The sequence below is a fragment of the Cryptotermes secundus genome, unplaced genomic scaffold, assembly GCF_002891405.2.
Source record: "Cryptotermes secundus unplaced genomic scaffold, Csec_1.0 scaffold423, whole genome shotgun sequence".
NCBI lineage: Eukaryota > Metazoa > Arthropoda > Insecta > Blattodea > Kalotermitidae > Cryptotermes > Cryptotermes secundus.
Window position 1 is genome coordinate 117,685 of NW_019731985.1, and position 24,153 is coordinate 141,837.

The 24,153-nt window shown below is 44.4% G+C and overlaps 1 protein-coding gene across 5 annotated transcripts in view; it reads right to left on the reverse strand.

Annotated features, from left to right (window-relative positions):
- Positions 1-24,153, reverse strand: part of LOC111867414 — a 101,917-nt gene that overhangs the window by 28,224 nt on the left and 49,540 nt on the right. For all 5 annotated transcript variants that reach the window (XM_033752675.1, XM_033752676.1, XM_033752673.1 and 2 more), the window contains 5 exons: positions 21,604-21,664; positions 6,116-6,318; positions 4,874-4,937; positions 3,920-4,015; positions 1,663-1,763 (listed from right to left, as the gene is read on the reverse strand). In XM_033752675.1, the coding sequence (XP_033608566.1) occupies positions 1,663-1,763; positions 3,920-4,015; positions 4,874-4,937; positions 6,116-6,318; positions 21,604-21,664 (525 nt within the window). The remainder of the gene's footprint in view (positions 1-1,662; positions 1,764-3,919; positions 4,016-4,873; positions 4,938-6,115; positions 6,319-21,603; positions 21,665-24,153) is intronic.

Below are 24,153 nucleotides of genomic sequence, written 5' to 3' on the forward strand. Positions count from 1 at the left end.
GCCATGCCATTCTTCATCATGCACAGAATGAGGAAGAGAGAGAAGATTTTGCTGACAAGTTGGTTCATGCTAGTGTTTCCAACCATTAACATTCTGACAGAACAGATAGTCTGCAAGCTATAGCAGAAAGCAAATGCAGTTGCCTGCGATTATCACAAATCAAAATAAAAATTGAGAATTTTATTTTCTCAAGTCAATCTTGACAATTCAAGCTGCACACGTCTACTATTTTCCATTTATTTTGTTAAATAAATCACCATACTAGAACATGTTTCAGATAAAAGTTACAGATCTTTATGTGATCAATGGTATTTTTACTGTGCACCAGTTTCATATATGAGCCATTTTTGACAAAATCAATTACATCTGAATTGCTCTTTATGTGAAACAGAAATTATATTAACCGATTTGATATAGTAACCAGGCTACTGGCCAGATGGCTGACGTAGTGCGGTTTCATTCTTGGCAAGGGTAACAGAATTTTCTCTTCTCCACAGTAACCAGATTATTACTGGAGGCCATGCACAAACTTCTATCCAGTGGGTATAGGGTTAAGTGGCCAAACAGTAAAAGTGACCCCTCACCTCCATCTGGCACCGAGATTTAAGTATGCAAGGAGCTAAATCTCCACTATTCCATTATTGTTCATGGCAAAATGCCTAATTAAGTGCAGGGACAAACCTTACATGACTGATACAACCTTACATTATGTTTGCTTTATAAATTTTAGCACAGTTCCATCTCAAATATAAAATTTCATCAAAATGTGTTAGGGGGTTTCAGGCGTGGAACCTGCAGATGGCTGGATAGAATTTCCTTTGCATTATGGATTCATGTCATGCATATTGTGAATACTATTTGTCCATATTTGGTACATACCCAAGCCCATGCTCAATGTCCATTTATGGACCATAATATATCTGCTATAATAAACATTCAATCCATTAGAAGATGTGAGATTTTCATGGTGCTGAAGGTTATATCCTAAGGATGAAGGAAGTATATTCCTCTGGAACACTGTTAACCACTTAGCAAACAAGAGGGTCTGATACAGGCCTGGAAACCACAAATCTCACCTATTCCAACATTTGCAAGGTGGATCTGATGATTAAAAAAATCCTCTGAATACCTGGTCTCCAGGCCAAGGCTGGGGCCTGTGGCCTCCAAAATATGGAACAACAACTGGCAGAAGGGCAAGGAAAGCATAAATGAGGACAAGAGAGAGGAGGAGGAGGAGGAGAAGAAGAAGAAATGAAGAATTCATATCCTCATGGCAGTGACTTTGCTAGGATGTGATCATACCATGCAGTCCAGTGGACAATTACAAATGTGTAAGAACTTGCTGCCCTCACTTGCAGGGTAGAAGCATCAGCTGAGTGGTTCACTCTGGTCTCCCCCATTCCAACCTCCCTCTCCACACATCCACGCCACTTGTTCTTGTACCCTGAAGATGGAGGCAGTAAGTTCATCCAAAAGGTTGCTAATGGTCTGCCAGACTACAGACTGGCACATCCCAGAAGAGGACGTCTTTTAGAGGACGGAATGTTAACAGGAAATGAAACCCTTCATAAACATAAAAAATTACATTTGCTGTGAAACTGACCTATTGCAATCTGTTACTGAGGATCAGTGTAAGTGGCTGCTTCATAAGCATAACTGTACCTTCTCTTCTTGCAGAAAGCAGTGCATTGCCTGTGTCACATCTGTAGCGTGGACTGAGTTGTGGTACGGGTTTGTACTGTGGTAGCCTGCCTCTACAAGCGCTGAACAACAGAACAAAGAGAGCAATGAGGCAAAGACCGTTAGAAAACACACTTATGGAAACAATGATGTAACTCCACATGGTAATTCACTTCCAATAATATACTATGATAATCCAAAAATTAAGAATCCAGCAAGTGCAAAGGTGATGCTGTGCAAGACCTACTTCAGGGCCAAAGCAAAAGGCAAGCAGCATAGCCAGTTGCTTACTTAGCATGTTTTCAACACAGAGGAAGGAGGCAGTATATTCCTCAGTGAACTACCAGACTACATGGCATCACATTCCAAAAGATAATACTCTTCATAGCCACTACTGTAATAACCACAAACCAAAAAAATGCACTCAAAAGCTTCCCTGAGATAATAAAGGTAAGTTCTCATACAGTAATAATGCTGACATGTGTGCTCCCTTTGGTTTACTTATGTCAAACCCCAATAATACTGACAGAAAATGTACTGGGCATAAGATGTGTGTTCCATTTTCTCTTCAACATGTATATGAAGTATTTTCATAATACTGTGACATGTAGACCCATTGCCAAGTAACTGATGTGTAAATAGGGACAGTACAACAGCCATTGCTAGGAAACAGTTCTTTGGACACACTGTTTCTCCAGCAACGAGGCAACACACAACAATGGAAGAGACATTTTCTCCCTGGCCTGTGCTAGGGCTATATAACAAAAACTAGTTCAGTTGTGACAGCTGAGGGTTGCAGTTGTGAGAAGTGGGAAGCTGGTAGCTGATACCTGGGACATTTCAGGAACCGAGAGGAAGGGGAATGTCCACCATTGGAAACCACTACCAAGCAATGGCTAGCAAAGACTGAGAAGATTTACATGTGCTGTAGTTATGGTGATCGTTAAAGTGTTTAACTTGGTGAGACTGTCGTAGTTATTTGTAGTTACATTCTGCAAGTGCAGAATATATCTGATTGCCATTCAAACCCCATCTCTCGTCACACTCAAACACTTACACACAGATCTACATGGTCCCTGACGCCAAGGGAAGAACACAGACTGGGGGTGTTCCGGGAACAGGGTGCTGATGATGCTATTTGGACCCAGGAATGATGAAATAATAGGAGGCTCAACAAAACTGCATAAATCCAGTCAAGGAGTATGAGATGGGCAAGGTATTTAGCACACGTGGGAGAGAAGAAAATGCATAGAGGGTTTTGGTAGGAAAGCCAAAAAGAACAAAACCAGTAGAAAGCCCTGATGTAGTTAGTTAGTTAGTTATTGGAGAGGGTGGGTTTCCCCATGCACTTAGACCTGTATTGGTCCATTGTGCTTCCCTCTATGATTTCTACCAGTCTCTATATCCTACCAGTAACCATCAGTCCCACCCAGCCAGTGAGACCGGCTCTACTAGCTGAGAGGTATCTATAATGCTTCCCCCATCTACCAGAGGTATTAGAGACTGCTGTTGGGCAGGAAACATTTGTAATTTGGCTCAGTGACCTCCTTTGGAGATATGAGGTTCTTTTATGTGCCGTAAAGCTACGACACTGGACCCATGGCTTAAAGTCCCTCCCGGAGGACTTGTTCCCTGAATTTTTCCGCCCTTAAAAATTCGACGACCTCCGCCGGGTATTTGAACCCGCGTACTACGAGTCATGAGGTGGGAACGTTACCTCTAGACTACGGAGGCCGCTAAGCCCTGATGTAGATGGAAGGATAATATTAAAGTGTGTTTTAGAGCGAGAGAGAGAGAGAAGATGGGGTGGTATGGACTGGATTCATCTGACTCAGGACAGGGACTAGTGGTGGGTCCTTGTGAACACAGTATTGAACTTTCAGGTTCTATAAAATGTTGGGAAATTCTCGAGTAGTAGCGCAACTGTTGGCTTCACAAAAAGAACTCAGCTCCATGAAGTCAGTTAATTACTTTGTGCATTCACATCTTAATATAAAATATCTGTTGCTTTATATAAACAACAATTTCTTCTTTTTGTTGCAATATGAGGTTCACACAACTGTGAATATTACAAGTATGGTCTCATCAGCTGTGACGTTGTATAGTTGGGTAGATGGATACCTAAATATACAGCATCACACAGCAGAAGATTATAACCTTAAAATACTTTTTGTTGTTGTCTCCTCTCTAACTGTTCTGTGAGGAGTATAAATTAAATGTAAAAGTTATTTCTACTTACTAAATAATTTCCACACACGAACAACATCCAAATTGAAATGGTCCATTAGTCCATACCAGTGAAATAAATGAACACACAATACTGGCAGTGATCGCCCTGAAATGTCGAAAAGCAACAACAATGATTACAGAAAGTTTAATATGTAAACACCAATATTATTAGGGTCTAATAAATTGTAATTTAAAGATCTGAAGATTCCACAGCAATTGAGTACAATGACATCCACTTGGGTGATGAGCCCTGTGAAGATGGAGTTAGTAGTATCCACTGTTTCAAAGACAGTTCCTGTCTCGATTTTTGGAGCTGATAAGGGACAGACAACCTTCGAAATACTGGGTACTGGCATGGTTCATTCCCCAAGAAGACCTTACTGTGAAACAGCCCATTAACATTATTATAGCTGAGGCTTCCCTAGCAATTTACACAGAGTGTACTGTCTTGTGGTGTGTAATGAAACAAGCTACTGAGAGTTTTAAGGCATCTACTATTTCCATCCTCCCCAGTACTCACTAGACAGGTAATTGGGTGGACCCAAGAGGCAGTCTGTTGGCAAACAGAAAAATCAACCCTGATCGCTCAGACCATGCCTAGTCACTTTACTGACTAAGCTACAGTGATATTGTGAAAATGTGAGTGAACATTATGAAAAAGCAGTAAGACCCTCTTGTGCACTTCCAGACTCATACCACTTATCATTAAATGTTTATGAAATTAAATTCTATATATTACCTTTAAAGAACTTTACAGTTTTCTGAATTCTAAATAAAAGTTATGAGAGACAGAAGAATCTTTCCATAAAGGCAACAAGGGACATGGTGGTTTTATCCAGTGTACACTACATCAGCACTAGATGCTGTACATGTTCAGCTTCATGATGAAGCCACTTTGATGCTGGGTTAAGTTCTCAGTAACTGATGTTATGTGTCACTTCTGATCAATGTGAGATTCACTTACCTCCTGTTACAGTGTCTAAAGTGAAGGCATTGAACGGCCACTGCCACACGCGATCCAGTACACACTGCAACGAAAAACATCAAAACTTAGCAATAAAGATTATGAATTTCAACACAGTAGGAACAATCTTCTTCGCCCAACATTATCATTACCACCACCTGTACATCATGGTCAAATGGGACATCCCGCTGCTTTGTGTTTGGGAGCTCTTGGGTTTAAATCTAGGCCCACAGACCAGCTATACTGACAGGTTTCTCACGGGTTTCATAGGGGCAAATGCCATGATAGTAACAAGAATTAGGCTATGGTTGCTTCCTTCCACCTATCTCCAGTTCAATATTGATTAATCATCCTATCATCTGACACTACATACATGACATGACCTAGTGAAAGCACTGTTAAACATAACAAAATTAATCAGTAGCACCACAATCAATATATGGCTGCAAACAAGTATGGCAACATCATGTAGAACACCAATCCCGCCAAGGCCAACACCAACATCATTCTCCCCTTACAAACAATAAGCAGCCAGTAACACACTGAAGTGATGTGATATGTACACAGAGAAGCAATTTAATGCTCTGAAACCTGACTTTACACTAAATAATAATTAAAAAAAACACTGTTTCTCTCTCTCACACAGAAAATACACTGTATCTCCACTAAAACAAACAGCTGCTTACTGCTGTTTGTTGTGAGAATAACACAAAACACATAAACACACTGTGTGGTCAAAATGTAGAGTTTTAGTGTCCTTAGGAGAATCACTTATCATGAATGGCATTCAGACTCTTATTGCTGTGGACTGACTGTGAACAAGGCCACCCATTTGTCTTCACTTAATGCTAGTCTTTCAGAGACATCAGGAATATAGCACAGCACACAGAACATCGTGTGAACAAGAAATGTTGAAGAATTTCTCATAAAACTTCAATATTTAAAGCTATGAAGTTAAATAAATGAAATAAAATTATCTTAGTGGGAAAAAGAAATGCACGAAGCATATATGAGAGGGAGAACTATTTAGGAGGAGGACTTTAATGAAACAAAATGAGGCAGGGGAATCTTAGAGAAACAGGTTGTGAGGATGGGAGGTGAATAGAACAGGCTCAGGATCATATCCAGTGGTGGGCTTTGTTATTAGCTGTGTTGAACATTCAGGTTCTGCTACCAGAGAGTTAAGTGCTTCCTGTGTTATTGCAACATGAGTAATGTTAACAGTTCAAGTGATGTCTGTACCTGCACTTGCCCATGGTGGATGTCATCCAGAAGGGCTGGTTCCTGCGTTAATGAACGTGTGGTTAACCTCTTTCGACGCCGCTTGTGCATCGTCAGAAATCTGCCAGTGTGTAGCGGCCTCTGACATCTTGTGTCCAGCGTCTCCAACAGCAGCCAGTCTGAGTCAGAGAGATGGCGAGCTCTGCTAGAAGACACAATGGGCCCTGTAACAGAGGGACATGACTTACATGTGTGCACACAATAGCACAAACATAAGTACATGTTTGTGCACTCAATACCCACAATTATTTCTCATAATTTTTAAAGCAACCATCTGGATGACTGTAAAAATGGGAGGATAATATTAGGATGCATGTTAGGGCAATATATCATGACCTTTACTTCACTTAATAATACAATCTCATTCCATACGTTATTCATCCATTCATCAAGAGAATGATATGAATGGTTAATTGGAAGGGATGTGGAAGGCAGCTACAAAGTCTATTTTAACCCTTTACATCACAGTGATTATGAGTACCAGCTGTCTGAAAATTAAGAACTCTACATTCTGCCCACAAAGTGTATTTTTGTGTTTCATACGATTCTCACAATAAACAGAAATTATTTCTTTAAACAACATTAACTGGTAGGTAGGAAGATGAGTAGGTTTGCTGCGAATTATGAACTGAATTTTTAAAAATGGTTTCGATGAGCTCCAGTCTTCAGTGTGTTGAGATAATAGAGCAAAAATTATCTGTAGGAACTAAGGAATATTACAAAAACATGTCAGGGTACCTGGACTCTGACAAGTACTGGAAATGGGACCATGACAATGACATGACATGAATGACAATCACTAGAACAGACAGTCAAAAACCGGCTGTGAAGATGGGAGGCGAATAGAACTGGCTCAGGATCAAGTCTAATGGTGGGCTTTGATCTTAGTTGTTTTCAACTTAAGAGCTATGTTAGTCTGTATAAGAGGAACATTTAGCACACACTAAAGGAGTAACGTTAAATTATTCAATTTGGTACATAACTCAATGAAACAAATCCCTGCCTTCTCTTGGAATGAAACCACTGTCACCTCGACCATGCATTGTCACTTTAGTAACAGCTATGGATAATGCAGTCGGTACAGCAACTGCATACATGCTGGACAGCTGAGGAATAGGAGTTCGAAGCCCTGGTAGGAGCATGATTTTCTCCTCTCCACATCATCAGGACTGGTTCTGGGGCCAACCCGATCTACTATCCAGTGTGTACAGGGGCTCTTTCTTCGAAGGTAAAGAAGCAGAGGCATGAAACTGACCATTCAGCTTCAACTGGCGTCGAGGTCAAGAATGCGTGGATATATGCATCTGCTCCCCCATACATCATCATGTCATAGTACTTAATTAGTAAAGCGCAGGGCCATTTTTCCCTTCACCTATCCTGCCAATCAAGAGCTCATAAAGACCAAGAAATTAACTCATTCCATGATGGCTAAAAAGCTGGGATAGTTGCTCAGCTGGTCAAGAAATACCAAGCCTTTTATAGAATATGAAGCTTCATAGCGGTCTTCACGAAATTCAGCCATTCAGTCATACTCTCGGCCAATTCGGTCCAGTCTACACCATCACACCCCTTTCTCTAAAAGTCACTTTAATATCATTTACCCATCTACATCTAGATCTCGCAAGTGACCTATTCTGTTACATTTTCAAGCCAAAATGCTGTATGCATCTCTGAATTATTCTATTCGCGCTGCATGTCCTTCCCACTTCTCTGTGTGATCACTGAAATATAGACAGGTGTTATAGGATGTCGCGTAGAGGGGGTGACACTTCTGCTTCGCGTTCTGGAAGTTCCGAGTTCGAATTTCGGACCATAAACAGGACATGCTGACCTAGATTTCACTTGCTTTTCCTCGTCGCTCCAGCCAAATACCATCACAGTGGCGCAAATCAGGTCACGCGACCCCTTCTTCCCACATCATTTCCAATTCATTATTAGCTGATCATCCCGTCATTCGACACTGTGTAGTCTGAGCTACTGACAGCGTCGTCAAATGAACTGTAAACAAATAAATAAATATCAAGTGAAGAGAGCAGATGGCGTCCTCTTTCTCATGACAAAACAACAACACTGGCCACGTACAACACAAGTGTTTACAAGTGAATGGGTCACAGCTAAGAATAGTCTGAACTCCCTGAATTTGGGTAGCGACAGTGACAAAGAGTCCCGCCATTGCAAAACATCTCCGGCTTAAATTATCGGGCCTGGCAGAATGGGCGCAAAGGTCGTGTTCGTAGCGATGGGACCACAAATCCGAAATAAGATACAGGGTTAAAAAAAAACGAACACAAAATGGAAGTTGGCACAAGAGTGTCAAGAACCGCATAACAACTAAGGAAACGAAAAAGAAAACGGTAAACGAAGTGAAAAATAAAAGTAAGATAAAAACGTAAAGGTGTCCCTGTAACAGGTCATGGATGCCCACAGGGTTGTGAGACGTTGAGGGTCCCACATTTTCTAGACAGTCGGCTCATAGACGTATGAGGGCTGGAGGTATAGCTCCATTATTCTTGACCTAGACACTAGAGAGAGATGAACGGTAAGCTTCACGGCCCGGTCGCTTTACTCCAAGAGAAAGAACCCCGGCATTTATTGCATAGAAGGGTGGGTGGGCCCCAGAGCCGGTCTGGACGCTGTAGAGAAGAGAAAAATCTCTTGCTCATGCAGGGAATCGAACCCTGAAGGTCCATCCCGTAGCCCATCGCTGTACCGACTGAGATAATCCTATAATTAACAAAAATCATTTGTACTGGGATATACAGAGTGTTCTAACTGTATTTGCATAAAGAATGTTTAAATTCCAGCGGAAAATTGTTAAAAACAGACTTCCCCTCCCGCCCTTCAAATAAATCTAATCTCAATCATTTTAAATGTTCCGAGAAGACTAAGATACTAAACTTCACAAAATAACACTCTGCGGTAAATGATTCTGTTATCTGAAGGAAGCATTTTAGGTAAATGTGGATATAATATAAATTAATACTGACTCAAGGATACTTTCTACTGCTGCTACCGTATGCTCCTATCTGTAACTACCTGCTAACGCATACAACATCAAAATAACAACAGAAGAGCGACCTTGGCCTTTTATACCTGCTGAAGGGCGCCAAGAACAAACTTGGCGCTGTATCTTTGTCGCGAACTTCACGATTAAAATCTAACTTCGCTCTGTGGCCAGCCAACTGCAGGGCCACAAATGAAGCGAGGATGTGACAATGTGCTGCCTTGGCAGGGCTATCGCACAGCTCAGGGGGCGCTGATAAATGAGTACGCAGCATTTGTGGAACCCGAAGAAGCTCGGAGAAACTCCTGTTCCAGTGCTAATTAGAACACCAGTCGCCCCGGAATTGAACCCGAGGCTCCGCGGTGAGAAGTCAATGTCTAACAGCACGATCTGAGAAATAACAGAACGGATGTGAGCAGCCACTTGCACTGTAATCTTTAACCGTTAAAAGATTGTCAAAGTCAAAGTCACATTGCGACTGACGGTCGGTCAGTGTGTCTGTCTTGGTGTCGAGCCCCATGACCAGATTTATTTTCTTTTGTTTTGTCCTGTCCATTTGGGCGCCCTCTCTGACGAGAGGTCGGGTCTGTCATTTGTCAGTCCGTATTAGTATTTCCTATCGTACCTAGCAGAGAACACATTACGCCACCGATACGGTGATCAACCAGATAATGCTGTTTGGGGAAACAGTCACTGTTTATTGTGAGAACCGTATGGAACACATAAATACACTATGCGGGCAGAATGCAGAGATTTGGTATGCTAAATCAGGTGGTACATATAGTAACCACTGGGCTTTAAAGTATTAAAAGTGAATCCTTTATGAATATCAATAATTTTAGTGTTTGTGTCACCAAACCGTCAGGTGCGAAGATGGCGGACCTCACGATGCTTGCCACAACGTTCAATATATAAGGGGCAGTCAAATGAAAACGGGTCAGCACGCATAACTCACACGGCGCGCAAGTTGGCAACACTGGAATTTGCTTACGGTACGAACATCTGGTGGGGACTCGGGAAAGCACAGTGACAACGTGCCTTTGAACACTAGTCATTTGTTTACTGTGCTGGAAGTATGGTTAGCGCTATGTGTGGTCGTCCAACATCAGTAATGGAGGCGGGTAAAGAAGAACAGTGAAGTGTAGTGCGCTTCTTGACTGCTGAAGGAGTAGGAGGACGAGAAATTCATCGTCGCATGTCCCTTGTTTACGGCGAACACAGCATGTCACGTTCGCGTGTGCTGGCGTGGCATAAGAGATTCCGAGAGGGACGTGTGCCACTGCAAGATGATGCTCGCCCAGGACAGGCTCATCGTGTCATCACCCCTGATGTTACTGCTGCGTTGGATGGTCATATCCGGGCAAACCGACGGATCACTGTGGAAGAAATTAGTCTTTTGTTGGGAAGAAGTCACGGTTCCGTACACGCCACTGTGACAAAACACCTGCTGTACCGCAAAATCTGCGCGCAGTGGGTTCCACATCAACTCACGGAGGAACAGANTTCGACAGCAAGGGCCCTCTGCTTGTCGAATTTCTTGAGCATGGGGCCACAATCAGTGCACAGCGCTATGAAGACACTTTGCAGAAATTGAGATGTGCCATAAAGACAAAACGCCCTGGAATGCTATCGAACTGCATTACCCTTCTTCATGATAATGCGCGCCCCCACACTGCCAACTCTGTGAGGAATACGCTACAGAGATTTGGTTGGGAAGTGCTTCAACATCCCCCCTACAGCCCAGATCTCTCCCCATGTGATTTTCACATTTTTGGAGACCTGAAGAGAGACATTCGTTGGCATCGGTTTGCATCGGACGAAGACGTGTGTGGCTGGGTAAAGATGTGGTTCCGTAGACAGTCCACAAGCTTTTTCAAGGATGGGATTGACCGTCTTATCTCGCAGTGGGATAAATGTACGTGTATTAACAGTTCTGGAGATTACTTTTGAGGTAAGAAACGTTCTGTAATATGTTTTGGCTTCTGACCCGTTTTCATTTGACTGCCCCTCATAAATGGTTGCCAAATGTTTCATTAAGGTTACCTCGCAACGCTGCAGCAGCCCCAGGAGTAACGGTCGCCACTGGAATCACAGTGAATAAGTAACTTGGAAGGGTGTGAAATGCAGTGGTAGTGGCCTAATTTGAGGTAGTATCGCGGCATTTGGCTTGACAGTCTAGAGAGAACGATGCAAACCCGCCAGGACAGTCGGTGTCCTGGAGTTTCTTTCTCGAAACATTTAACGTCGCAGAATATACAGCGTCGAATAATAGGATAACTTACGTACGATACACTGGAAACGATCTACAAAGAAGTGGTCGTGGCCTGAGTTACTATCCCGGCATTAGTCTGAGTAGACTGAGAAAACCCATGAAAAAATCCGAGTCAGGGCAGCCGACTTGTAGACCTAGGTTCGAACAAAGAACCTCCAGATTATAACTCCAAAGCGCTGCTGGACACGCAATCTGCAAGCCGAGGAGCTACTGTGAACACTTGCCTGTATTGTTATTTGTAACTTGTTTCCACAGTATTTGAATTTCTCGAGCCATGGAGTTACGTACTTATCATCCGGAATATAAGTGTATTTCTGATTAGTTTTACGGCGGCAAACATCCACTCTATCTATCTATGGCTCTACAGGCCTTATGGACCTTGGCCGCTTCTTCAATTTCTTAATCCACACACAGTCGGTAGGACTCCTTGGAAGGGGGATCAGCTCGTCGCAAGGCCGCTACCTACACACAGAACAACACAAACAGAATAAACGCACACAGACATCCATGCCTCGAGTGGGATTTGAACGCAGGATCCCAGTGTTCGAGCAGGCGAAGACGGCTCATGCCTTAGCCCGCGCGGCCGGCCACTGTCATCAGCATAAAGCGTTTCCAGTCCGCCTAAAACTTGCAGCTCCGAAGCTTGCCCACCAAGATTCGAACCGGATACCTTCTGGATCCGTGCCAAGTTGCTCCGCTGAGAACGTGCGCAGTGGTTGGGCCACCCACGTGCACAGCCTTGGCGAACCGAGAACTCAAATTCAGCCATTTGTATGCGGCGTCGCGTGAGGGGTCCACTGCTATTAGTGCTGCTGCTACTTCAGTCAGAACAAAACGCTCCTTAACAAGAGCACGAAGCGGAGGTCATGCCATCTTCAGCTTGGAATCTAGTAAACAGATTTCAATCGCATTTTCATCGGCTCTGGCAATAACAGGCCTTCCGCGAGTGATTTATTTTACGCCGCAGTTATTTCGGCCAACTGGATGATTAGTGAATGATGACTTCGGAAGGATTTTGGAAGCAAGCGGTCATGATCTAATCTAGGTACTATCCAAGCATCTGTCTGGGGAGTATGAGTAAAAACACTGAAATCTTTGTCAGGATAATCGGTGTCCCGGCCGAGGTTCGAATCGGGAGCTTTAGGAATACAAGTCTACAGTGTTACCCCTAGACCATCTTGCCCGCAAGACAAGATAAAGAAATGAACTTGCATAAATTGTTACCATCATGCAACGCCAATGCACGACACATCAGTGGATCCGCTGGGCTTGCGTGTAAATATTTAAGCGAAGTAAAATTTGCAATAATTGTAATTACCGTATTTACGCATGTATAGGCCGCACATTTTTTGCCAAAAATTCAAGAGGAAAACTGGGGTGCGGCTTATATTCGAAATATTCGAAATCACACTTCATTTAATCATATTCATTTCGGAATAATTTCTACTCCTGAAATAATACTCAAAGAAAATTATTTTTTCTATAATTTCTGTCTGAAAATTGTGCTGCGGCCTATACACGCACGCGGCCTGTACATGCGTAAATACGGTAAATATCGGATCTGAAGATGGCATAAATGTGCCGAAACATGTCCTAAACAGTAAGTCCATCTGCTGAAAACAGTGTTATGCTGACAGAAATGCTTCGACTAACTACGCTGCCACATGCTCCAAAATATATATTGTGACGAGTTATCTTACGTCCATCACCGCGACAACCGTTACAATCGGAACGGACACTTCCACGACAACGAATACGTGGAAACTGTGGAGTTCCCGCAGCGACAAATCGTAGCAACGAACTGTCGTTGAGTAACAACGGATGAGACGAGACACGTTACCCGTGCGTTCCCGAAGCAACGGATCGCTGAACAGCGGTAACGGGGCCCTGAGGAATGGTGTCCGGTATCCAGTCCGCATAACCCCTATATAAGCAGAGCTTACGACACGTACAGAGAAGGCGCCCCACAGAAACAATACCGTAACTGCCAAACGATAATAATTAATATCTGGTCATGAGCCCCAAATGGGGCTCGACACCAAGACTTCCTGACTGACTGACCGTCAGTCGCAATGTGGCTTTGACTTTGACGTACAGAGGATTGAGTAGTGGAGTATTGAGAACGGACAATCTTGGGACAGCCGCCGCCAGAGATAGTTGGGATCCAACCACGGCCAAGGATAGTTGATTGAGACGTCGCATTGGAGTATTGGGCCAGAAGTCAAGTGACAATGCAAGTGGTGATAATTGTAAAGTGTGTGAGAGTGAGTGTCCAATAAAGATTCGCTAAATCCGAGACCCACGTGAAGTTATTTGTCGCGTGACATATCCAACACGTGACAATATACAGGGTGTCCCAGGAGGAATGTGCCAAATTCGGGAGGGTGTTCCTTGTGTTAAAGTATGCCGATATAACCCAAAACACCTATGTCCAAAGTTGAACGGTTACGGAGATAATGGCCAGAAAAGTGTGAAACTTTGACCGGTGTTACACACTTGTTGATTACAAAATACATATTAAAACTGGCAGGAATATGTGGTTTCTGTAATGTTAATAATGTATGTAACATCAAACTAACTTGTGAGTGACATGAAGCCATAAAATTGAAGTACAAAATACTCGCTCGCCATGTCATAATTGTCCTTAGGTTTCCAAGCACTATACATGACACATGACTGGCAAGCGCTGACGTAACATGGCTGACTGCGCATAGTGGTATAAACAGACTATATAACTGTATTAAACGTACATTCACGGAAAATCTCTTTTGGAATTTCGTTTCCATTATCTCATGTGGATTATTATGGGACCACGTATGCACATTTCGTAAATTATTTACACCGTCCCGGGTAAAAGACGCCTCATCACTNCAAGAACGTTCTCCCGTGTGTTTCTCATTCGTACATCCTCCCTTTCAGAGTGCAAAGGAACACTCGGAAGAGAACCAGTATCACGCAATGTCTGGTGAATTCGCGTAAATACACTTCGAGATGGAATCCTTCGATCGGGAAAAAGCCTTTAGTATTCTTCAACAGCAGCACGTGCATTGCCACCGCAAAATTCACACACAAAATGCATATCACAATATTCCACGTGTGAAAACACAAAAGGCATTTCAGCAACTCCGCACAACTAATTACCAACCATTCACCACGCGGCCGCAACGTACTATGTAGGTAGCGCATGAGCTTACGGCTAGTGTGAATCACCACACTCAAGGACAAACATAGATAAGACGTCTCAGCTGACAGGTACAGTGCGTGGACCCGCCAGAATATCACACTTTTCTCGGGCCATTATCTCCGTAACCGTTCAACTTTTGACATAGGTGTTTTGGGTTATATCGGCATACTTTAACATAAGAAACACCCTCCCGAAGTTTTGCACATTCCTCCTTGGACACCCTGTATGTAGGACATACGTATAATTCATACAGCGTCATGCGCTGTTTTCCATTGTACAGAAAGCTACAGTAACAACAGATGGATGTTTCTCGAGGCTGTAGGACTCTACATTAAGAGGCACCGCTGTCTCTAGTACACGTCCACAACGTTATTATTACTGATTGTAGGAAATTAGAAATTATAGCATTGGGGTGACCTCGAATTGTATAATGCTTATTCGAAATTTCATGAAAATCCGTCCACTGGTTCGAGTGATTAAAAGGTGGATATTGCGAGCATGCTGATTTCATAGACTACTTTCTTTCCTTCAGAAAGAATACAGGCTAAAAATCAGAGAAACATGAAAGACAAAAACATGAGTGAAAGATACATGTTGGCAACAGCACTGTCGCATTGCTTTATGTGCCTGTAGATGTCTCTGTGACTGCGGTGTCCATGCAGATTAAGTATCAGCATCCGCCACGCCGGACCGACCGACAGATAACAATAACCCCTTGCGGTTGCCGGATTTCCTCACACGCAGTTATATAAAGTGTTTTACCGGTATGAATCGATCGTCACGAACTCGTTTCTCGAAAAGGGACATCATAACATCTGCAGTTCAATGACAAAATATAAGACGTCGGATGTGAGCAGCGAGACAATGATGACAAACGGGGATCCGAATGGGTCCGAAGGATCCTCAGCCATTATCGTAAAACAGCCTTTGCGCTTTAATTCCCTTTCTGTCTTTCTCTCTGTCTTCTTTCCCTAACTTCTACCCACAAATTGGGGTTCCACACCTGGTAGGACTGAAAGCCCATCTGATGAATATCCAGGGATATTTCCCTGGAGGTACCGACCAGGCCATGCTGCTAACATCACGTTCACTGCTGAGAGCACCTCAAGTCCCACTTTGTGTTAGTTACATGCCGCCCCCTGCCCGCCCCCTTCCCGTCTCAGTTCTTTCCCACATTAGTTCCTTGCTTATTCTTGTAATGTTCATTAAAACAGCTGATAATGGCATCTTTGAATGGGCGTCATTGATATACATCGAAGTCTGTGTACAAATCCGAAAAACATTGAAGTTCGTGCACAAATCTGGAACACATGAAGTCTGTGTATAAATTCCCCCCCCCCCAAAAAAAATTGAAGTCTGTATACAAATCCAAAACAAATCTGAAAAACAATGAAGTCCGTGCACAAATCCGAAAAAAATATTGAAGTTCGTGCACAAATCTGGAACACATGAAGTCTGTGTATAAATTTCCCCCCCAAAAAAATTGAAGTCTGTATACAAATCCAAAACAAATCTGAAAAACAATGAAGTCCGTGCACAAATCCGAAAAAAATATTGAAGTTCGTGCACAAATCTGGAACACATGAAGTCTGTGTATAAATTTCCCCCCCAAAAAAATTGAAGTCTGTATACAAATCCAAAACAAATCTGAAAAACAATGAAGTCCGTGCACAAATCCGAAAAAACATTGAAGTCCGTGCACATATCTGGAAAACGTTGAAGTCCGTGTATAAATCTGAATAGCACATAGGTCTGTGTACAAATCTAAGAAACACATGTCTGTAAACTTCCTGGGTCCGTTACTGCCATTTTATTTTTGAGAATATTTATTAACCCGTTGCGAGCATGGAAATTCTTTTTCAAATAATATCTTAACAGCTGGGTAAGGGTACAAAACGTGAGCTTTCGGAGAGAAACAAAAGACGATCTGCGCCTGCGTACAGCGCAACTTCTTGCTGTTACTCGTGAGAGTAGTAATGTTATGTAGATAGCCCAGTTCAGTCTTGTGCGCCAACTCTGTGCCATCCATAAGTAGCAGAGAGCAGACTGGTTCAGCTGTGACAGAGAGTACCCAGTTTGAATCTCGGCCTCTCCTGCTTGCTTCTCGAAGATTTCCTTGGTATTTCAAGGAGAATGACCGTGGTCTGAAATAGGCCACAACCTCCTGTCTTAGGACACTCAGTAAGATAAGGTTTAACCCTTGATGGTCACGTCTCAACTACTGAGGTAAGATAAAGTGGTCCTGTGTCTAACAAAGCGTCACGACAGTAATAAAGGGAATAAAGGTGAATGAATAGCTTCACGCCCTAGCCGCTTTACCACTGGAGAAAGAGATCTTTTTTAATCGACTGGATATTGGACTGGACAGTCCCAGAAGTCGGTATGGCAGCTCTGGAGAAAAAGAACATGCCTATTGCTGTCGGGAATCGAACATCGAATCCCTCGAAGTCAGATACATAGCCTAGTCATTATATCGACTGAGCCATGCAACTATGAACGTCTGTTCACGGATGGACGAAGAGAATGTGTCGCAAGCAGCCCCATCCGCGCCTGGAGCTCTCTGCAAGACTACACGCCAAACAAATGTGTCGAACAAGTTGCCGACGCAGCACGGCTGATTGTGGGAATGGAACTGGACAGCATGTTCCCTCAGAGGACGAACGCTGAGTATACACCAGTCCTGCTCCCCGCTCATTCTTGTACCCACGTCAGTGTACTTCGCATGTTCTCCTTCCAGCAGACTGCGGCACGCCTGTCAGCTACAGTACTGTGGTTCGCATAAAGCAGCGGTTTCTAGAGTGCGTCACCCCTGGGGAGGAGCGACTGGTTGGTTAGGGTTGCCCGGGAACTAACTAATTCCATGAAGCTGAACGTTTCTTCAGAAGCCATCAGTCCCTGGGCCAGAAAACAAAGCTAGTCTCTACCCGGAGAAAGAAGGAGGTTTTGGTCACCGGAATTTAAAATTCAATACAGCAAAACTGCCTTAATGAACTGAATATGAGAAATGCGTAGAGAACAGGGACCAATGCGTACACGCGCTGACTTGTGACATCAGTGGTTCTCTGGAAGGTAAATATATTATTCACTGTCTTCTGGAACGAGATGCAGCCCGTTATGATAAAAAGGCATTAATGTTTCGGAGCAACATGGTGCCTCCATCTTCAGTTGATGGTGACAATGGAGGAAGCAGATTCCATCAAAATACTCTGGTCACCTACCGAACACATGGCGTCACCCCAGAAAACAGTGATCTTCATTTCGTAACTTGATCGATACAGCGAAGACAAACCGACCTACAAAGAGAAATAAAATGGCTGCGGTGTGAGATTTTATCCTCGACAAGTGAATAGCATATCACGTGTAATCATGCTATCGTTTTATTTTTCATGCGTTATTTAATGACCCTTTCAGTGTAAAGTCTGTACAGTGTCGGATGTTTCCATTATTCACGGAAGCAGCAGGTGGCCGCACTTGATACGGGCCGTGAGAACGCGTCAGCCGTCAGTCCGATCATCCGCTCAACACTGTGCAGGGCAGCGGAGCCGGCTGGTCACTGTTAACTTTGGCGACTAGTTAAAGAACTCATAAACAGTCCAGTTGCCATTTTTAGCATTCTAAAATACTACGCCAAATATAACCCGAAGGTTCAACACAGCTAATATGAAAGTCCCCATTAGACACGATCCTGAGTCAGTTAAATCCACCTCCCATCCTCACTACTTATTTCCCCAAGTCGTCGTCCGGGCAACCGAGCAAACTGGTTCAAGCTGTCATATTGCTGACTTGTAACTGGTCTGATTCTCGGCCCCGACACTGAGGATTTCTGTGGTTTCTTCAATTCCTCCGGGAAAATTCCGGAATGATATCCTGGATTACGTCTGGTTCGCTTCCTTGCACGGAGGTTGCTGTTAGCGTCGGCAAATAAGCTACAAGTATATAAACAAATGTAATTCCTAAAGGACATGTTGAACCCAATTCCTCATCAAAATACTGACTGTATTCCTAGGCCTCGCTGTCAAACCTACATGTCGACCCTACATCTACAGTTCGCTACCCTAACAGCACCAGTTGGCGTGTACACATCACCAGAGTTCTTTCTTATAGCATCATCTCGCCGTCCTTGCTACGTTTGCATCACCACTTGTATTTTGAGCAAGAAACCATACAGCTACAGAAATACAGTTCTGTATTACGGAACCCTTAAATAATATTTCCCTCACAGAAAACATACTGAATCTGCAATACATAGACCAACCGGTTAATGCTGTGTACATAAATACCGTGAGAATCATAAGACACACTATTTGGAAAAATCCAGTTCATTTTAATGTTAAAGAGAGTGGTACGTATAGTTACCACTATATTTCAATTGGGATAAAATTTGGTTTTGAAAACGGACGAGAATGTAAATACATGAAAACGTTCACAGTGAGTGTGTGTGTGTGTGTGTGTGTGGCATTTGCGTTATGACATCTGAGTACCGTCTGTCTGGGCGCTGAAGGCGGATGGTATGTCCCCCCCCCAATCTTAGGACAGGACCACGTGAGGATTTTCTGCCGTCCATAAACGGACGTAAAACTGAACGGCGGAGAAGACAACTCGCAGAGACGAAGGCGCGTGGGCCGACGTACGTGTTTAAAAACGTGCGCCGCAGTCAAGGTCTGCAGCACTGGCCGCACGGAGCCCCGGATCGACGCCACAACAGTCTGCGCCGCGCGGCAAACCTGTTGACCGCTGTGAAGACTATCACAGACAGCTATAAACTTTCCACGGCGCCTCTCGAGTTGAGCATGAAGTACAGTCGAACCTGGATAGTGTCTAACATTGACTGGTACAACACACGCGTTTCTGCCTCTCTCGGAGACATACATGGACTAAGCAGTCCACCCTGATTCTTTGCATGGACAGAAAACTTAACGGGACTTTATCGTGCGCTCTGTGTCAACGACAATATAGAGTGGCCTAGAGTACTCTAACTTCTCAACACGCTCAGAAAACATATGGAAAAGTAGCTTCAGTGACAAAAAGGCAGACTTACTTACTTACTCATGGAGCTCAGCCCTTCTGGAGGAGCCGCCAATTCTGCAGCTACTCAAGAATTTCCCAGCATTTTATGGAAGCCGAAGGTTCATTACCGCGTTCACAAGAGCCCTCCACTGGTCCCTATCCTGAGCCAGATCAATCCAATACATACCATCCCATCCTATATCTCTAAGATCCATTTTAATATTGTCCACCCACCTACGTCTTGGCCTTCCCAGTGGTCTCTTTCCTTCTGGACTACAACGAATAAGTATGTATCTTACGTTATCATTTTTGTACATACTGTAATGTCCAGTCTACATTTAAAATGAATTCCACTGCTGTACAAAATGGTGCTGAAATCTGAATCATCCCCTTCAACGGCAAACAGGACACTGCTTGTAATGACGTAATTACGCCGATCTCTTGGATGACATCATAACCAAGCCTGACTGCACATGTGATTTCCATTCTACAAAAAGGGATGAAATTATCCCTGTGTCTAATTAATTGAGGACTATCCCGTGAAGGGGTATGGCGAGTGGAGGCACAGATCCATCATTCGGCATTAGATGGAGATGATTGGTCAGATTCACGCCTCAGAAGCTATACCCCGGGGGCAAGGGCCCCAGGTAGCCACTGTATAGGAGCCCGTCTCTACGCTGCGGAGTAGAGGAAATTTCTTACACCTGCCTGGAATGTAACCCTGATTCCCAGGTCGTCCAGCCGGCAGCCGAGTCGCTATAGAGACAGAGCTACCCCGGCTACTTTTCCGCTTTATAAACTTTCAGAAATTGGAGGAAGGAGCTTGCATTTTCTTTCGTCTTTTTTGTCTTCTGCGCAGAAGTGCAAACAAAGAAACTTTATCCACGGAACCCACCTCGGTCTGCGCGGAATATGTTTATTGCTGCAGTAGGAAATGAATCACACTGGCCGCTGTCATTTGGCCTATGTCCATCATTTTACGTCAGCGCACGGACGACAAAAACAAAAATGCCCGTGTGGCCTAAGCTACCAAAAGCTTTGAGAAAATCGCGAGATGCGGGTCAAGCTAAGCTCAGCTGCATTGCGCCGGGCAGGCTTTCCACATCAATTTGCAGAGAGTGAATAGACAGCTCCGGTACACGGACACCGACGTTTCGAACCAGCTCATTGTCTCGGGCAGTGCCACAGCTCAGGCGCTTACTCGTCGGCGGCCCGTGTTCGATCCCACGTCAGGTCACATGGGATTTGTGGTGAACAAAATGGCACTAGGGTAGGTTCTCTTCGAGCTCTTCCGTTTCTTCTGGCAATTCTCATTCTACTAACTGCTCACAATCATCATCTATCGTCCGGGGCTGGTAAAATATGCCAGTGTACCCCACCCCATACACACTTTCACCACCTCGAGCACAGACTCTGTTTCTCTGAGGGCTATTTTACGGCGCTCTCAGTGACTGGGCTATCTAGCGTCGAATGGCAGGGTGACGGACGGATGGACGACGTTTTGAAAATGATTTGGCAGGCAGGATGGTGGCCTGACATACCGTCCCGGCATTTACGTGGCCAAGATTCGAACCAGGCACCTCCCGAATATAAGTATCCGCCATGAAAACGTCAGCTATTCCGCGACAGCGGTACTAAGGTGCATTTGTGAGAAGAATCACACGCCGACAAACTCCAGATAGGCAACTCTTTTTTTTTATTGCTAGTGGGGTGAGACTTAAGTCCCTTTTACTGCGGCCACTTCTGGCCTATTGTGCCAGCCCCAGATGATAGGTGAGGGTGATTGTGGAGAAATTGGTGGAATGAAGATTGGCAAGGGAAACCGAAGTACTCGGAGAAAACCTGCTCCAGTGCCACTTGGTCCACCACAAATCCCACTTGACCAGACCCGCGGTGGGAAGCCAGCGACTAACCGCTTGAGCTATGGCGCGGCCTTGACAGGCAACTTACACTACCCGGTCGTCGTGATCTCGTCTACTCACCAACCATCTGAATGAACATGGCATGTTGGTCCGTCCTGTCCACAGAGATGCCCCCTCTTCTCTGAAACAGAAAAATACAATTAGGCTCTTGTCTGTGTGTACCACGTCTAAGCCAGCACACGGATTTTCATCGAACAGTGTACGAACAGAGTACATCTCACGTTACATTTCTGCCGGAAAAATAGCAACATAGTGGCTGAGCGAACTTCGGAGTTGGAACCATTATAGTGTCTCTTAATGCAGGGCCGTGAAATTTTGCGAAGTGAGAGAGGCAGGGAGAAGGGCTCGAGTAAGAAGGAACCCTCCGAACTTGAAGATACTGAAGCAAATAGTTGACGTACGGCCTTGCACTGGGAGGGACTATAACCCACGACCCCAATGTCTGCAGCAGCAATAATGTCGGGCAGTAATTAACACTGTTAAAGTCTGTACAGTACAGTGACTCAGGGAAGGGCCGACGTTTCGGAGGAACATATCACCCCCATCCTCACAGCTGAACAGTAAGCCAAGCAAGAAACGAGAAGCTCTCCTTGTCGCCTGCTTCTTTCAATTTTCATGTTTGGCTTATATTTTTACCCTAAAGATGGAGGCAATATGTTCATCCGAATCATCGGGCTCTCTCCGAACTACACAGTGTTATAACCCAGAAGAGCGCCCTCTTCATAGTCCCCATCGTGAGAACCTCAAATCCAACATAAAAATTAATTAACTCCATCCATGCGAACGGGAGGAGTCACGGATTAGCCCTATGAATCACAGCGGTAACTGTATATTTACCACTTTCTTTAACACGCCAATACTCTGTATTCTGCCCACAGAGTATATCTGTTTATTCCGTACGGTTCTCAAAATAACTAGCGGCTGTTTCTGTAAACAGCATTAACCGGCTGGGCTTTGCAACGGAGATGCAATGTTTCCTGTGAGGTACGGACTGAATTCTTATATATTATTCAGAATAAATTCAGCCTTTCACTGGTTAATGCGACGTACTATCCCGGTGTTGGACTACGTGAAACACAAAGTACAGTCGGCGGGCTGGGATGTGAAGTCTAAAGACTGCAACGCACCCGGCTGTACAGGAATACGGGACTGAACTGGCTGTGCAGACGTTACATCAGCGAGTCAGTAACCTACTTCTCATCCTCAGTTAATGTTATTCACTGTGAAGTTTCTCTTCATTGACTCATCCTGCTTAAATCAGCATTCGCGGCGCGCGTTCAGCAGGAAACGTGAACAAAATATTGCGTGGCGAAAGCGTCCGCAGGCAGTCAGTTCCCTCAATCGGGGTCACCGTGCAAGTGGGCCACCGCGGCCCCACCGGTATCGGTGCATCAGTCCCGCCATCACATTCTTCACTTCTTTCTTGACGGCTGTTTAACGATGCTGCACTATGTAGCGTCGAATGGAAGAGTGAATGATGAACTGCAAAGCATTTGGAAACAGAAGTGGCCTAATCGAGGTACCAGCAGACATTTGGCCAAAAGGACTGAAGAAAACCGCGAAAAAACAGGATGGTACATGCCCTGGCCGAGATTCGTACTCAGTACCTCCTGAATACTAGCCTAGTGTGTTACTGCTACGCCACCCCGCGCACTTACAGGCACAGCCATTCTTAAAATGTTGATAGTAACTCGGCGAGTCAGGAAGTCCCTGAATATCATGGAACCGGAAGGTAATAGGAGTGTTCATATGAGCCCGCCAATGGCTCCCATCCTGAGCCAGATGAGTCCACTCTATATCTCATCCTATTTCTCTAGCACATTCCAATGCTAACCCCACCTACGCCTGAATCGAGGTGGCTCCTTCAGTACACTGAACGAGGCAACTGAGGAACTGGGGTCCGATTTCCGACAGGAGCACATAGGTGTGAAGTTTGCCACTCAGGACAATGAAGTACCGAGGTTAAGTATGCCTGGAGATAGACCTCCACTCCCCCACACGTCTTCAAGGCGTTATGCTTAATGAAGGACGGAGAAAACTTTACCCTACCCGGCTACCCTCCTTTAGATAACAGCCGTGTGCACTATTCACGCCCCTCCCCAGATCCGCACTTGCGGCCCTTTTCAGGGCCAACACTTGTTACCCTTGTGTTGCCTCCTATTGGCTCACTCTGTTCTCTGACGCGGCCAACGAGAACTCACGATCTGCCTTGCAGTTCCATCGTGTTTCTTACACAAACCCGAGCTTCCGGCAAGTGGACTGCTCTGTTTGCTTTCAAGCTTCTTTCTTCGACAGTGAAGATGGAGGCGACATGTTCCTCCGAAACGTTGATAGTTTTTCAACGGACTACACGACGTTATATCCCAGATGCCACTCCAATTTCCCGTTAGTAAACAATTGCAGTACCGTTCTGCCCGGCTACTGTGGCACTGACAAGGAGAGCAACTGCAGCCCGGACGACGGACGAGTACTGCTCGTTGTCTACATACCTCTATCGCTTACTTAATAGTCACTTGTGTCACATAATCACCTTGTGTTCTGTCGCGGTGCTGGCCATGCCTAATGTGTTTACATTATGTAACAAGCGAATTATCTAACGTATTAAATGCT